The following is a 16,226-nucleotide window of genomic DNA, read 5'->3' as shown; positions in this document are numbered from 1 at the left end:
CGTGCAGGCGTCGGGAACCCATGGGTAATTCCTTCGCCAGCAGATCCAGATCCGTGCACACAGTCTGATGGGTACCACTCCCCACCAAAAAAAAAAAAAAGACAACAAGGAAAAAAAAGAAAAGCAAGAAAAAAAACAGCACAAATGCACATTGCAGAACTACGGAGGCGGTTTCCCCGCCTGCCTTGTCTCGGCCATGAAGTTCGGCCGCGGCTTGAACATCGGACGCCGGATTCCCGTTGCCTTCGACGGCGGTTCGTCGCTGCCACCATCAAGATGCGTCTTTTCGCCGGCGCTTTCCTCGCGGGAGCGTTTTGCAGCCGTTAGGGTGCCAGCCTCCTCAGTGAAGTCCATGCCTTCGGTGTTGGCAGGTTCAGCGCTGTCCAGAGCTTCGGCCGCGGCTTCTGGCGCGCCGAAGGGCGCGCCATCGCCACCCTGTTGAAAGGCACTCTGAACTTGTACTACACTCGCCGGTACCTCACTTGACGTCGCCTTCTGCTTCGTCAAAACCGTAAGCGACGGCCCTTCTCTCGCTGCTGGTTGCCCGTCTGCACGGGCTGCATCTTCCGCATCAGCCTCGTCCATCAGCAACTCAGACTTGTCTACTCCTGTACCGGGGCCGGTAATGCTCGCGTAAGTGCGGGCACACTGACCGTCTTCATGGCCGAACCGTCGGCAGGTTCCGCAACGCGGGACTCGGCATTCCTTACGAATGTGCCCCGTACTCCGACAGCGTAGGCACAACGGTGGTCTGCCCGGCACAGCAACGAGCGCCAGCTCACCGCTAACATTCAGCTGGTGCGGCAGGTCGTCCAGCTTCACGCCAGCTCTCAACTTCAACGTGACGAGTCTAGTAGTCGAGCCTTTTTCTGACATACCACTCACGCGCCAGCGCTCGCGGGCAACTTCCGTCACTTTTCCGTACGGCGCAAAGGCAGCCCGAACATCCTCGTCTGGCACGTTGTGTAGCAGCCAGTGAAGTTTCAGTCGCACGTCTTGGTTGGCCGGGTCAATCACCAAGCAGCGGCCTTTTTTCACTACCAGCTCACCGACACTAATAATCTTGGTCACCGCTTCAGCATCCTTGAGAGTGACGGCCCAGACGTGGCTCATCCGATACGCCCCCATTGCGATAACATCGGGGAGCAGCGACTGCTCTGCTAAAGCGTCGCGGAAATCTTCCACCCGGTACGGGCGGGCCCTGATATCGGCGTGCAAAAAAACCGTATTCAAAACGAACCGACCTGTAGGCAGTGCTGGCAAAACAACCTGGTAAGTATTTTCCTGTTGACTGGCCCTGTCACCGCGGCCTGACACGGCCGCTGAAGCCGCTCCATCGGAGCCCTGCATCCTGCGTCCGTTCACTGGCGTGGCCGGAAGCAGAATCGCCACTATACTAACGAGGAGGGTTGAGGAGGTGGCCTCACAGGGCGTCCTTATCACAGGGAAACACGCTGTGCAAATGCCTTCAGTGGGCGTGCTGTGTGCACCGAGTACAAGAGAGAGGGAGGCGGAGAAAGAAGGAAAAAAGAAAAAAAGCTCCCCGTCGGGGAATCGAACACCGGTCTCCCGCGTGACAGGCGGGGATACTGGCCACTATACCAACGAGGAGGGTTGAGGAGGTGGCCTCACAGGGCGTCCTTATCACAGGGAAACACGCTGTGCAAATGCCTTCAGTGGGCGTGCTGTGTGCACCGAGTACAAGAGAGAGGGAGGCGGAGAAAGAAGGAAAAAAGAAAAAAAGCTCCCCGTCGGGGAATCGAACACCGGTCTCCCGCGTGACAGGCGGGGATACAGGCCACTATACTAACGAGGAGGGTTGAGGAGGTGGCCTCACAGGGCGTCCTTATCACAGGGAAACACGCTGTGCAAATGCCTTCAGTGGGCGTGCTGTGTGCACCGAGTACAAGAGAGAGGGAGGCGGAGAAAGAAGGAAAAAAGAAAAAAAGCTCCCCGTCGGGGAATCGAACACCGGTCTCCCGCGTGACAGGCGGGGATACTGGCCACTATACCAACGAGGAGGGTTGAGGAGGTGGCCTCACAGGGCGTCCTTATCACAGGGAAACACGCTGTGCAAATACCTTCAGTGGGCGTGCTGTGTGCACCGAGTACAAGAGAGATTCTGGCACGGTTCTTGGGCGACGAAACCAGGCACTTTCGCCAACATGCAATGGGCTGATACACCAGCGAGGTACCTAGGTGCTCCTTTAGAGTTTTACCGCGACAGTGAGCCCTACTGGCGGAGCTAAGTTGCAGAAGTGCGTGAAAGAACGGAGAAGGTTAAAGGAGGGGACTTGTCTATGTTTGCGCGCAGCACTGTGTGCAATGTGTTTTTTGTTATCAAGCTGTGGTATGTGCTAAGTGTTTTGCACTGCTCACGCGCCAATGTACAAAAGTTGCACCGTGTATTGGCCATCTTTGTGTGGGGGTCGGTATGGGAGAGGACAAGCCGTACCAACCTCTTCCGGAGAGTTAGTCAAGGAGGCCTGGGCTTGTCGCATTTATTCCTGAGGCAAGTGGTCAACCGTTTTTGTTTCCTTCGAGATGTGAAGGACCCGTTTTTGCGTACTGTAGTACAGATCAGATTGAGCAGACTTTTACCGGATTTTGTGGTATCTACCGAGTGTATACCAGGAGGTGTTTTTGGATTCCTGAAGGAGGTTGCGGTTTCCTGTAACTTCCTCAGCGCACGATTTTCCTACCAATATCTTGCAAAAGTAAAACGCATACAGCTATACAAGGACCTTACAGACCTGGTTTTTCCTTTGCCACTGTATCGAACAATGTACAGCACCCATCCAGGCAGCGATATTTTAAAGCGTGTGAAGCGAATGTATGTAGCTCCGGGAGCCAAGTCCTTTTTCTTGAGGCTGCACACCGGAACGTTGGAGGTAAAAACTTGGATGGCAGAGAAAGGATTGTATGTTCCATGGGGTGATCATTGCTTTATATGTAGAAAGCCAGAAACTATCGAGCATGTTTTTTTGGACTGCTGGGGAGGAGTGTTCTTTTGGGACATTCTTCAAAGAACATTGAAAAAAGATCTGCCCCTTGACCCCCGTGGGATTCGTTTCCTAGCAGTGGAAAATGAAGAAGGTGTACCGTTCGACGCAGTAATGCTCATGGGATTGCACTGTATTTGGAAGGCCTGCATGGCGGCCCGACATGCTGACATCGATGCAAGGCCGGCGCAGGAGTACTTTCGCGAGTCTGTAGGCAGATTCTTGGAAACATACAAAACTTTGAAACAAGTGCCTGAATGGGTACCGAGAATTGAGCCTCTTGTACATACGAAACGCTTTTAGCGCCTTACGTCAGCCAAGGTGTGGTTGATGGTTTTAGCCCAAACCGACGCCATGTACCATTAAGTGTGTGTATACTTCTCTTGTTTTCTTGTGATGTATGTGTCTAAGCAGGCAATAAAAAAAAGAGTACAAGAGAGAGGGAGGCGGAGAAAGAAGGAAAAAGCTCCCCGTCGGGGAATCGAACCCCGGTCTCCCGCGTGACAGGCGGGGATACTGGCCACTATTTTTTTTTTCTTTATTGTTGGCCACTATACCAACGAGGAGGGTTGAGGAGGTGGCCTCACAGGGCGTCCTTATCACAGGGAAACACGCTGTGCAAATGCCTTCAGTGGGCGTGCTGTGTGCACCGAGTACAAGAGAGAGGGAAGCGGAGAAAGAAGGAAAAAAGAAAAAAGCTCCCCGTCGGGGAATCGAACCCCGGTCTCCCGCGTGACAAGCGGGGATACTGGCCACTATACTAACGAGGAGGGTTGAGGAGGTGGCCTCGCAGGGCGTCCTTAGCACAGGGAAACACGCTGTGCAAATGCCTTCAGTGGGCGTGCAGTGTGCACCGAGTACAAGAGAGAGGGAAGCGGAGAAAGAAGGAAAAAAGAAAAAAGCTCCCCGTCGGGGAATCGAACCCCGGTCTCCCGCGTGACAGGCGGGGATACTGGCCACTATACTAACGAGGAGGGTTGAGGAGGTGGCCTCACAGGGCGTCCTTAGCACAGGGAAACACGCTGTGCAAATGCCTTCAGTGGGCGTGCAGTGTGCACCGAATGCAAGAGAGAGGGAGGCGGAGAAAGAAGGAAAAAAGAAAAAAGCTCCCCGTCGGGGAATCGAACCCCGGTCTCCCGCGTGACAGGCGGGGATACTGGCCACTATACTAACGAGGAGGGTTGAGGAGGTGGCCTCACAGGGCGTCCTTAGCACAGGGAAACACGCTGTGCAAATGCCTTCAGTGGGCGTGCAGTGTGCACCGAGTACAAGAGAGAGGGAAGCGGAGAAAGAAGGAAAAAAGAAAAAAGCTCCCCGTCGGGGAATCGAACCCCGGTCTCCCGCGTGACAGGCGGTGATACTGGCCACTATACTTTAACTTTTTTTTTTCTTTATTGCCTTCGAGAAAACAACACAAAAATTACATAAACCAAACTTTGAAAAACCAGCAACCTGCCAGATCTTCCTGGCAGGCCATGTCAAGTTTAAAATTCTCTCAACAGAGTCAAATTTTCCATCCTGGGTAGCCAATCGGGTACACAAGCTTGCAGTTTCATCACTTCAACAAATCTACGTACATTTTCCCGAAAATACATGCGGGCTGGTCTCGCGTCAGAATCGCAGTAATACCCCGCCATTCTGGAGCGCCATATACTATGGAGGCCCCCGAGCATTACCTGATCAAACGGGAACCCGTCCTGGTTTTCAATTGCCAAATATCTGATACCGTAGGGATGAAGCGGGAGCTCTTTTTTAATTGTTCGTTGCAAAACGTCCCAAAAAAACACCCCCTCCCAACAGTGAAGAAACACATGGTCTATTGTTTCGGGACACTTGCAGATTAGGCAATGCGAACCCCACGGTAGGAATAAACCCCTTCCCTCTAAAAACCTTTTAACTGATAGTGTTTCTGTATGTAGCTTGAAGAAGAAAGTTTTGGTTCCTGGCTGTACTTGCATTCTTTTTACTCTTTTCAGAACATCCCCTCCGTGGCCTCCATCGTACAAAGCTCTGTACATTGGCACTGGAAAAACAACATCACACAGATCTGCGTATAGCTTTTTCCGCTTCACGTCACTTAAATATTCTCTCGAAAAACGCACAACAAGAAATTTGACGCTATCAGCAACTTCTCTGAAGTAACCGAAAGTTCTTGCGGAAAAATAATTTGTTCCCACAACAAAATCAGGCAAAACACCGGTCAACCTTAGTTGACACATAGTTCTCAAAAAAGGGTCACGCACATCTCGAAAAAAGAAAAACCTGTTTACAAGCTGGCGCAGGAACAGATGTCCTAGCCCAAGGCCACCATCTTTCACACGTCTAAACAAATTCGTCCGTCGGCACCGTTCCCAGGTCGATGACCAAACAAAAACAGCTAAAAGGCGATGTATCTTCTGTACATTTGCCCGGGAACAGTGCAACACTTGCATGACGTACCACAGTTTGCTTAAAAAGAACAAATTACACACCGTCGCTCTCGCAAAGATTGACAAATGTGCCCCCTTCCATCTATCTGATTTTTCCCGTAGTTCGTTCACTTGTTCTTTCCAATATGCATCACTGTCCCGGTAGCAGTTTAGTGGCACTCCTAGGTATTTTGGGGGGATAGTTACCCAAGTCACATTTGCAAAAAGATCTGGGGTTGATGGCCAACCCCCATGCCAAAGTCCCTGGCACTTTGCCCAGTTCACTTTACTTCCGGTTGCCTTCCTGAAACTGTCAACTGACACAACAGCCTCCCGTATGCTCTGCTGATTCACAGCAAACACCGCTAGGTCATCCGCGTACGCTAGCAACTTGACTTCAGCTGCCTGCAACCTAAAACCTTGAACAGCCTCGTTCTTAATAATGCTCAAACATAGTGTCTCTATGTAAATGGCAAACAAAAGGGGACTGAGGGGGCAGCCCTGGCGTACCGAACGTTGCACCCGAATGGGGGCCCCCAGACTCTTGTTTATAATTAATCTCGTAGTGCAGCCGCGGTACGCCATGGCCACACCCTCTCGAATTACGGAACCTACATTCGCGTGGTCCAGAATACTGAGCAAAATTTCGTGGGCGACACAGTCAAATGCTTTTTCGAGGTCTAGTTGGAGGATGGCCACACATTCATTAGTCAGATCACAACACTCCAGAACCGATCTTGCCGTGTGTATGTTAGTCATAATTGCTCTCCCCTTTATCCCGCACGTTTGATGAGGGCCGACAATATCCTGAATTACTGACTGCAGCCTCCTTGCTAGCACTTTCATTAATATTTTATAATCGACATTAGTCAAGGAAATTGGCCTGTAAGCTGTGACCTGCTGGAGCTTTTCCTCGTTATTTGTCTTGGGAATTAGAATAGTGTGAGATAACCCGTATGACAGCGGCAATCTGTTTATTTCGTAGGCTTCTTGGAACAACGCAGTCAATATTGGCGCTATTTCGTTCTTAAACCCCTTATAGAAAGCTGCACTTAAGCCGTCTGGCCCAGGCGACTTTCCCATATTTAAACTATCGATTGCTTTTTCGACCTCGAGTTCTGTGATTGGCATCTCTAATCTTTTCTTCGTGTCCTCGTCTAGTCGTGGCATAGCCATAAGAAACTTTTCTTTGAACAAGTTTATGTCGACCTCCTGTTTGTTAAAAAGCTGCTGATAATATTGAAAGAAGCCTTGTCTGATATGATCGTCATCTGACGATAGCATGCCGCCCCATGCAATCTTATCAATATGATTTTTCTCTGCATGAGCCTTTTCCAATGCCAGTGCTCTTTTCGAGGGCGTCTCGCCCATGTTCCAGCTTTCCGCCCTTGCCCTTACTAACGCTCCTTGGTATCTGTCTTCTTCCATCAACGCAAGCTGTTCTTTTATTTTCCTAATATCTTCTATCCATTTGCCGGGTGCCTTACATTCTTGCTCATGTAGTTTTTCCAGCAAAGCCTTTAGCTGGGTTTCTTTAATTTTCTCCTGATACCGCAGGCAACTGGACCTATCAATGGCCTTTATTTTAATCTGTTCTTTGCACATCTCCCATTGCTTCCAGATTTCGTACAATGTGCCCGGCCTTACTTTAATGAGTTCATTCAGTACAACCCGTCTAAAGGCTTCATCGCTGAGCAATTTGTTGTTAATTTTCCATAACTCCCATCTAAATGCATTCCTTCGTTTTCTGGTGCCGAATACGCATTTCACTAAGCAGTGATCCGTGAATGTCATGGGCACAACTTGGTATTCATTACATACGGGAATCAAATCCAGCGACACGTAAATTCTGTCAAGGCGCGCGTGGCTCGAACCTTGGAAGTGCGTGTACTGCACGGCACGCGCTCCCCCCAGGTACTCAGCCACATCTTCCATATTCCACTCGCTTGTTAACTGGCACAACACTTCAGTACTCTTGTCTCTGAAGCCGCGTGTGCTGGTTTTGTCCCGAGCATTCAGTACACAGTTGAAATCGCCCAGCATTACTACCTGCCTCTCCGTACTTAACTGCTGCATAACATTCTCAAAAAACACTGCTCTTTCCTCAACAATGTTAGGGGCATACACACAAATAATGCGCCACTCAGCATTGGAATATGCAAAATCGGCTACAACACACCGTCCTGACAGACATGAGTAGTGAGCCTGTACAATCAGTCCGGGCAGCTTTTTGACAAACAATACACACCCAGCCGATGTCCCTACCGCGTGGCTCACAATGGCGTAAAATCTAGCCGTGAAACGTTGCACCATGCTTCCGGTCTCTTCCTCCCCATCAACCTTTGTTTCTTGTATGGCAAGCACGTCGATATCATGGTCACTTAGCAGGCGGTGTACTTGGCTCTGCTTCTTTTTGGCTGCCAGTCCCCTGACATTTAACGTGGCTACACTCAAAGGGGTTTCAGACGCCATTTCCATAAAGGGTGAATAGACCTAAAGCGTGGTGCTTACCTTCCTCGTCTAGCGCGCGGCTAGACGCCGTCGTTGGAACCGCCTCCGTCTGGTGCGAGCGGCTGAACCGGCAGCGGGGGCGCTTTGTCCGCTGCACGCCTCTCCGAAGAAAGGTTTGGCCGCGGACGTAGTGTGGACCGCCGGGGTTGGACTGTTTTTGCTGGCGGCTCGGCGACACCGGGGTCTGTTGCCTTGTCACCTTCGAGATCGGTCTGTGTGTGGGGTCGCTTGGCTGGGGCTGTGACGCTTGGCGAACGAGTACCGCTGGTGTCCGGGTGCTCCTCACCGTTATCCTGCTCCATGTCGTCTGCCGGCTGAGGTGACGTCTCTTCGTCTGACCTAGGGAGGTCGGGTGCAGCGTCACTCCTCCCCGCATCGCTGGCAGCTTTGATGTCTCGAGCGGAGTCTCCCGACGAGTCTGTCTCCCGTACCTGCGTACGCTCTTCTCCGGTTCCCTTTGCCGCCTCCTCTGCCTCGACAACGTCCATAGTGAGCTCCGCCGACCGCTCCCTCGTTCCAGGTCCCGCGGCCGAAGCGTACGTGAGCACACAGTCAGCCTCCTCATGTCCGTAGCGCCTACATTTTGAACACCGGGGCACCTTACATTCGCGGCGGACGTGTCCCGTGCCTCGACAGCGTAAGCACTGCATCGCCCGCCCAGGCACAACGACAAGGGCTAATTCCCCGGCGACTCGCAGCTGGTGCGGTAAGTCATCTACCTTGATGCCCGGCTTCAATTTCAGGAGCACCGTCCTCGTGGTGGACCCCTTCTCCTTGACGCCTTGAACTCGCCACCTCTCCCGGGTAACTTCGGTCACGTTCCCAAAAGCCGCAAAGGCCGTCCGGATGTCATCATCTGCAACGCCGTGCAACATCCAGTGGAGTCGCAGCTTCACTTGTTGGTCTTCGGGATCGATGATGAGGCAGCGGCGACCTTTAACTTCCAGTTCCTTGAACGCCGCCAGCTTCTTTGTTGCTTCTGTGCTGGTTAATGTGACAGCCCACACATGGTTGATCTGATACGCCCCCAACGCCAAAACGTCGGGGAGCGCACCAACGTTGGCAAGGGCGTCGCGGAAATCCTCGACCCTGTATGGCCTAACCCGCACATCTCCGTGCAAAAAAAGCGTGTTAAAAACAACGCGTCCGGTGGGCAAAGTTGGCAGAATAATCTGATAGTCGCTATCTTCGTTGTCCTCGAGCCTGTTTCCGCGGCTGGAAAGGGCCGCTATCGCCGCTCCGCTGGAGCTCATGATCCTGCGTCCGTCACGCTCGGTGGCCGGAAGTAGAATGACTATACTTTAACGAGGAGGGTTGAGGAGGTGGCCTCACAGGGCGTCCTTAGCACAGGGAAACACGCTGTGCAAATGCCTTCAGTGGGCGTGCAGTGTGCACCGAATGCAAGAGAGAGGGAGGCGGAGAAAGAAGGAAAAAAGAAAAAAGCTCCCCGTCGGGGAATCGAACCCCGGTCTCCCGCGTGACAAGCGGGGATACTGGCCACTATACTAACGAGGAGGGTTGAGGAGGTGGCCTCACAGGGCGTCCTTATCACAGGGAAACACGCTGTGCAAATGCCTTCAGTGGGCGTGCTGTGTGCACCGAGTACAAGAGAGAGGGAGGCGGAGGAAGAAGGAAAAAAGAAAAAAGCTCCCCGTCGGGGAATCGAACCCCGGTCTCCCGCGTGACAGGCGGGGATACAGGCCACTATACTTTTTTTTTCTTTATTGCCTGCTTAGCACATAACAAAATTTCAACACAACATTCACATTCCAAAACAGATAAAATCCGCCAGTGATGCTCTATTCAGCTGACGGTATTCAATTAAAAGCGCTTAAGTGCTGCAAGATGATCCAGCACTGGCATCCACTCTGGCTGCTCCTTCTGGGTCTTCAATACTTCTCTTAAATGCAATATACTCTCTATGAAGTACTCTCTGACAGATTTCACAATTTCATCAGCATGTCTGAAAGCCATGCGGTTTTTCCATATACTGTGCAGGCTCAGAGCCATGAACATGTCGTATGGGACCTCATTTTCTACGGGAAGGAAACGAATGCCATAGAGGGTAACAGGTAGCCGCTTGCTGAGCGTCCGCTGAAGAATGTCCCAGTGGAAAACTGCATCAGTACAGTCAAGAAACATATGCTCGATTGTCTCCGGTTTCCTACATATTATGCAATTTACTGACCACGGGACAAATATCCCTTTCTCCTGGAGCCATGGCTTCACTGGCAGTGTCCCTGTGTGTAATTGGAAGAAAAAGGTTTTCAGTGCCGGCCTAACCGGCATCTTCTTTACCCTTTTAAGGACATTTCCTTCTGAGCCTACACAGTATATGGAGCGGTAGATAGGTACAGGTAACCAAACATCGACAAGATCTTTATATAATTTTTTCCGTGGAACCGCGGCGAGATATTCCATTGAAAACCGAACTTTAAGCATTTGAAAAGCACGGACGACTTCCCAGAGAAAACCTCGCACTCTAGCACTTTTAACATTGCTGGAAGACACAATAAATTCTGGCAAAGCATCCTTCAGCCTCACTTGCATAACAGATCGCAAAAACCCATCCGTTTGGTCCCTAAGAAAGACAAACCTCGAAATTACTTGCCTTAAGAACAAATGTGCCAGTCCCAGCCCGCCACTTCCCACAGGACGAAACAGGTTTGTGCGACTTGTTCGCTCCCATCCCGACCCCCAAATAAACACCGCAAAGACTCTATGCATTCTCTGGACGCTCGTCCGTGCCATTCATAGTACCTGAAGGACGTACCATACTTTCGCCACAACAAACAGGTTGCATACAGTGGCACGGCCGAAAATAGAAAAGTCTCGGCCGCCCCACTTGTCCGTATTTGTACGAGAACGCTGGGTTTCTTCCCGCCAGTAGTCTTCAGGTTTGCGATAGTGCTCTAGCGGCACCCCTAAATACTTTGATGGTGATGTTGTCCACTCAAAATTTTCAAAGCTCGCAGGCGCTCTGTCCCAGTTACCATGCCAGTAACCGAAACACTTGTTCCAGTTAATCAGGCTTCCTGACAACTTACAAAACCGTTTCGCATCTTTCACCGCCTCTGACACACTTTCCTTATCGCTGCAAAAAACAGCGATATCATCAGCGTAAGCCAGCACCTTAACTTCATTTGATAAGAACTGAAATCCCTTTACCCTTTCATTGCACATTAGCTTGAGACAAAAGGGTTCTAGGTACAGAGCAAATAATAAGGGGGACAAAGGACAACCTTGTCTTACTGACGATCGAACAGTGAAACTCTCAGTCAGTTCCTTATTGACAATGATGGCCGCGTTGCAGCCCGCATACGCCATTTCCACACCTCGAAGGAGCACCCGGCCCACTTTCACATGCTTTAGTATCGAAAAGAGAACAGTGTGCGCCACACGGTCAAATGCCTTTTCGAGGTCAAGTTGTAGCATGGCCACCCGCCCATCATATGCATCACAACACTCTAGAACGCTTCTTGCTACGTGTATGTTAGTCTGTATGGGGCGGCCCTTAATTCCACATGTTTGATGCGGACCTACAATCAATTTTATCACATTCTGCATCCTACTCGCCAGGACCTTCATAAAAATCTTATAGTCCACATTTGTGAGACTTATAGGACGGTAACTTTTCACTGACACACGCTTCATTGGATCGTCACTTTTCGGTATCAAAACAATGTGAGTTTTACGAAAAGATGGAGGCAGCATACCGCTTTCGTAAGCTTCAGCCATTACCTGGCGTAAAATATGAGCTAAGATGATCTTGTACGCTTTATAAAACCCTGCACCAAGACCATCCGGTCCAGGCGATTTTCCAGGGCTTAACTCGTCAATAGCTCGCTCTACTTCAGCTACGCTTATCGGTGCCTCGAGTCTCTGTTTTTCATCATCGTCTAATACCGGCATCAGTGGCAGGAACTCGCTTGCAAAGCCGTCTTCCACGCTTGTCTCGTGTCCCAGTAATTCGTGATAATATTCTTCGAAAGCGCGTTGAATAGCCTTACTATCGCGCACGATTTCATTCCCGTACTCAATTTCTTTTATCTCGTTTTTTGTAGCGTGCCTCTTTTCATCACTGATTGCTCGCTTTGTCGGCGCTTCCCCCAACCACAGTCTTTCTGCGCGTGCCCGTATGGCCGCCCCCTTGTATCTTTCTTTATCGATTACCTATAGCTTGCTTTTGATTTCCCGAGCATCTTTCGTGAACTTTCCTGGCTCTGCACTTTCCAGTGCCATGACCACATCAAGACGATGTTGCAACACTTTTTCCTCTTCATTTTGTTCATGGTGAAGCTCGCTAGCTCGTCCTATGGCGCTCATTTTGATTTCTATTTTAAACAGTTCCCATTCTCTTATGACGTTGCCTTTCGCCACTGAAAGTAAACTATCCATTTTGTTCGTAATTACCTTCTGAAAAGTTTCATCCTCTAGAAGCTTTATGTTGAATTTCCACAGGTCCCAATTAAACCGAGATTGCTTTCGTTTCGTTCCAACGGTAAACATCACTAACCTATGGTCACTGAAAGTGACACTCTTAACTTGATAATTATTGCTCAATGACACAAGGCTTGTGGAAACGTATGTTCTATCAAGTCTAGCGTGACTTGCTCCTTGAAAATGCGTATATTGTGGTCTCCTACCATCGGACAAAATGCTGCCTATATCCTCAAGATTGTTTTCTTGGGCAATAGCCGTCAGGCGCCCTGCGCTTTGATCACGGATGGGCGTATTAGATACTCGATCTTCTGGGGAACACACACAGTTAAAGTCTCCCATCAGGACTGTGTATCGCTGAGTGCTGAGATACGGTTCCACCATGTTAAAAAAGGCACTGCGTTCATTGTCCTTGTTTGGTGCGTACACACAGATTACACGCCACTGTAAATTACAGAAAGAAAAGTCGCACAGAACAAAACGACCGGTATTACAAACAATTACCGATTCTTCTGTAGCGCCTATCGAGTTTCTAATTAAAAGCACACATCCACCCGAAGTGCCAACAGAGTGGCAAACACACACGTTGTATCGGCTCCTGAAGGGTTCGACCATGCGGTTCGTTTGTTCTTCGCTTTCCACCTTAGTTTCTTGAATTGCCACAACATCAAGGTCATTTTCCAGAAGGAGGCGACACAGTTGGTACTGCCGTCGCCTCGCAGCTAGACCCCTTACGTTAATAGTTGCAAAACGAAGTGCCGTAGCTGAGCTGGCCATCATGTACGCGATAAACCCAGACAAACCGCATGGTGCTCACCTTGATGCTCAGCCAGAATAACGACCAATCCAGTGACCTTCAGTCTTACTGCGTAAAATCCATGGGCATGGCGACGACGTTGCACGTTGTCGCGATGCTCGCTGGCTTCCCCGGTCGTCTTTCTCCCCCCTTGCCACAGCCGAGCTGTAGCCATCGTCACTGCGTTGGTGTAACCGGTGCCGGCCTTTTATCCGGCGGGAGGTTGGGCTTCGGGCGAAAGGACGCCCGACGTTGTCCCGTCGTTTTAGCTGGCGGCTCTCCCGCACTTGAAGGGGCTGGCGTTCCATCGCTAACGCTCTCTTCATGCGTCCTCTTTCCCGCTGCGCTGCTTGTGTCTGTCTGAGTAAGCTCCATTTTTTCGACGTCTCCGCCTGCTGTTGGCGCCTTCGCTGCATTGACCTTGTCTGCTTTGCCGCTGTCATCAATGGTAGTTTCTGCGGCGACCACTGCTTCCAGTTCCTTCGTTGCATCCTCGCTGCGCTTCTCCTCTACACTGTTAGTTGCAGTGGCTAGATGGTCCGCTTTCGCACTTGCTCCTCCAGCTGCTTCTTCAGCTTCAGCCTCGTCCATGAGTAGTTCGGACTCGTCCTCTCTTCTCATGGGCCCTGTGACATTTGCGTAAGTCCTGACACATTGGGACTCGTCATGCCCAAAGCGACGACAGTGCGTGCACCGCGGGACTCGACAGTCACGTCGCACATGACCCACAGTACGGCACTTTAGACAGAGCGGGGCTCTGCCAGAGACCACGACCAGTGCCTGCTCCCCGGCGATTCGCAGTTGGTGTGGTAGGTCATCAATTGTGATTCCAGGCTTCAACTTCAAAGACACTGATCTCGTTGACGAACCTTTGTCCGTGACGCCTTGCACACGCCATAATTCCCGGCTGACGTCGGTCACTGTGCCGTACGGCGCTAAGGCCTCCCGCACATCTTCATCCTGAACGTTGTAAAGCAACCAGTGAATTTTCATTCTCACTGCCTGGTTCCCGGGGTCGACAATTATGCACTGCCGATCTTTCACTGTCACATCACGGGCGGCAAGCAGGCTTTTCATTCCTTCTGCACTCTTGAACGTGACCGCCCACACGTGGTTCATTTGATACGCCCCCAAGGCAACGACCTCGGGGAGCAGTGCCAAACGAACAAGTGCGTCGCGAAAATCCTCTATCTTGTAGGGCCTGGCTCTAACGTCGGCATGCATAAAAAGCGTATTCATGACGATACGACCTGTTGGCAGGCGGGGCAAAATAACTTCGTAATCCTGTTGACTTGATACATCAGACCTGTTTCCACGGCCAAGCTGGGCCGCTGATACCGCTCCGGCGGAGCACATGATCGCACGTCCGTTCGCCACGGCGGCCGGAAGTAGAATCATACAGGCCACTATACTAACGAGGAGGGTTGAGGAGGTGGCCTCACAGGGCGTCCTTATCACAGGGAAACACGCTGTGCAAATGCCTTCAGTGGGCGTGCTGTGTGCACCGAGTACAAGAGAGAGGGAAGCGGAGAAAGAAGGAAAAAAAGAAAAAAGCTCCCCGTCGGGGAATCGAACCCCGGTCTCCCGCGTGACAAGCGGGGATACTGGCCACTATACTAACGAGGAGGGTTGAGGAGGTGGCCTCACAGGGCGTCCTTAGCACAGGGAAACACGCTGTGCAAATGCCTTCAGTGGGCGTGCAGTGTGCACCGAATGCAAGAGAGAGGGAGGCGGAGAAAGAAGGAAAAAAGAAAAAAGCTCCCCGTCGGGGAATCGCACCCCGGTCTCCCGCGTGACAGGCGGGGATACAGGCCACTATACTAACGAGGAGGGTTGAGGAGGTGGCCTCACAGGGCGTCCTTAGCACAGGGAAACACGCTGTGCAAATGCCTTCAGTGGGCGTGCTGTGTGCACCGAGTACAAGAGAGAGGGAGGCGGAGAAAGAAGGAAAAAAGAAAAAAGCTCCCCGTCGGGGAATCGAACCCCGGTCTCCCGCGTGACAGGCGGGGATACTGGCCACTATACTAACGAGGAGGGTTGAGGAGGTGGCCTCACAGGGCGTCCTTAGCACAGGGAAACACGCTGTGCAAATGCCTTCAGTGGGCGTGCAGTGTGCACCGAGTACAAGAGAGAGGTAAGCGGAGAAAGAAGGAAAAAAGAAAAAAGCTCCCCGTCAGGGAATCGAACCCCGGTCTCCCGCGTGACAGGCGGGGATACTGGCCACTATACTAACGAGGAGGGTTGAGGAGGTGGCCTCACAGGGCGTCCTTAGCACAGGGAAACACGCTGTGCAAATGCCTTCAGTGGGCGTGCAGTGTGCACCGAATGCAAGAGAGAGGGAGGCGGAGAAAGAAGGAAAAAAGAAAAAAGCTCCCCGTCGGGGAATCGAACGCCGGTCTCCCGCGTGACAGGCGGGGATACAGGCCACTATACTAACGAGGAGGGTTGAGGAGGTGGCCTCACAGGGCGTCCTTAGCACAGGGAAACACGCTGTGCAAATGCCTTCAGTGGGCGTGCTGTGTGCACCGAGTACAAGAGAGAGGGAGGCGGAGAAAGAAGGAAAAAAGAAAAAAGCTCCCCGTCGGGGAATCGAACCCCGGTCTCCCGCGTGACAGGCGGGGATACTGGCCACTATACTAACGAGGAGGGTTGAGGAGGTGGCCTCACAGGGCGTCCTTAGCACAGGGAAACACGCTGTGCAAATGCCTTCAGTGGGCGTGCAGTGTGCACCGAGTCCAAGAGAGAGGGAGGCGGAGAAAGAAGGAAAAAAGAAAAAAAAGCCCCCCGTCGGGGAATCGAACCCCGGTCTCCCGCGTGACAGGCGGGGATACTGGCCACTATACTAACGAGTAGGGTTGAGGAGGCGGCCTCACAGGGCGTCCTTTTTTTTTATTGCCAGGATTATAGTCAAAATGAAAGGGTACAAGGCGTAAAACATATCAGCCGCACTTGGGCTAACATCACACTAAAATTTTTTCAGAGACACCAATGCATCCAGACAAGCAATCCATTCTGGTGGATCAGGGAGCGCTCAGGAAGCGCCTCAGTGATGACATTGTGCAAAATCTG

General features: G+C 51.4%; 2 protein-coding genes and 4 non-coding genes across 6 annotated transcripts; all 6 read right to left on the bottom strand.

Annotated features, from left to right (window-relative positions):
- Window positions 1-3,904: 3,904 nt before the first annotated feature.
- On the bottom strand, window positions 3,905-3,976 carry TRNAD-GUC (transfer RNA aspartic acid (anticodon GUC)). Its single transcript has one exon. It is a non-coding gene; the product is annotated as a tRNA-Asp (tRNA).
- Window positions 3,977-4,108: 132 nt separating this feature from the next.
- On the bottom strand, window positions 4,109-4,180 carry TRNAD-GUC (transfer RNA aspartic acid (anticodon GUC)). The gene has a single exon. It is a non-coding gene; the product is annotated as a tRNA-Asp (tRNA).
- A 17-nt stretch (window positions 4,181-4,197) lies between these two features.
- On the bottom strand, window positions 4,198-9,191 carry LOC149333939 (uncharacterized). Its single transcript, XM_089557822.1, has 2 exons — window positions 8,113-9,191; window positions 4,198-4,209 (listed from the first exon to the last, which is right to left on the bottom strand). The coding sequence occupies exons 1-2, from the start codon at window positions 9,172-9,174 to the stop codon at window positions 4,198-4,200; spliced, it is 1,074 nt and encodes a 357-aa protein (XP_089413948.1). The 5' UTR covers window positions 9,175-9,191.
- A 4,143-nt stretch (window positions 9,192-13,334) lies between these two features.
- LOC149333938 (uncharacterized) lies at window positions 13,335-14,513 on the bottom strand. Its single transcript, XM_089557821.1, has one exon. It carries the CDS (start codon window positions 14,511-14,513, stop codon window positions 13,335-13,337), a length of 1,179 nt encoding a protein of 392 aa, XP_089413947.1.
- A 606-nt stretch (window positions 14,514-15,119) lies between these two features.
- On the bottom strand, window positions 15,120-15,191 carry TRNAD-GUC (transfer RNA aspartic acid (anticodon GUC)). Its single transcript has one exon. It is a non-coding gene; the product is annotated as a tRNA-Asp (tRNA).
- A 540-nt stretch (window positions 15,192-15,731) lies between these two features.
- On the bottom strand, window positions 15,732-15,803 carry TRNAD-GUC (transfer RNA aspartic acid (anticodon GUC)). Its single transcript has one exon. It is a non-coding gene; the product is annotated as a tRNA-Asp (tRNA).
- Window positions 15,804-16,226: the final 423 nt, after the last annotated feature.

Source organism: Amblyomma mixtum, chromosome 8 (assembly GCF_055824585.1).
Source record: "Amblyomma mixtum isolate Tamu chromosome 8, ASM5582458v1, whole genome shotgun sequence".
NCBI lineage: Eukaryota > Metazoa > Arthropoda > Arachnida > Ixodida > Ixodidae > Amblyomma > Amblyomma mixtum.
Note: the sequence above shows the minus strand (reverse complement) of the source record. Positions and strands in the feature narration are given on the sequence as shown.

Bases quoted from the DNA above. Each gene is read 5' to 3' on its own strand.
- LOC149333939 (XM_089557822.1), bottom strand. From the start codon at position 9,174: ATGAGCTCCAGCGGAGCGGCGATAGCGGCCCTTTCCAGCCGCGGAAAC.
- LOC149333938 (XM_089557821.1), bottom strand. From the start codon at position 14,513: ATGTGCTCCGCCGGAGCGGTATCAGCGGCCCAGCTTGGCCGTGGAAAC.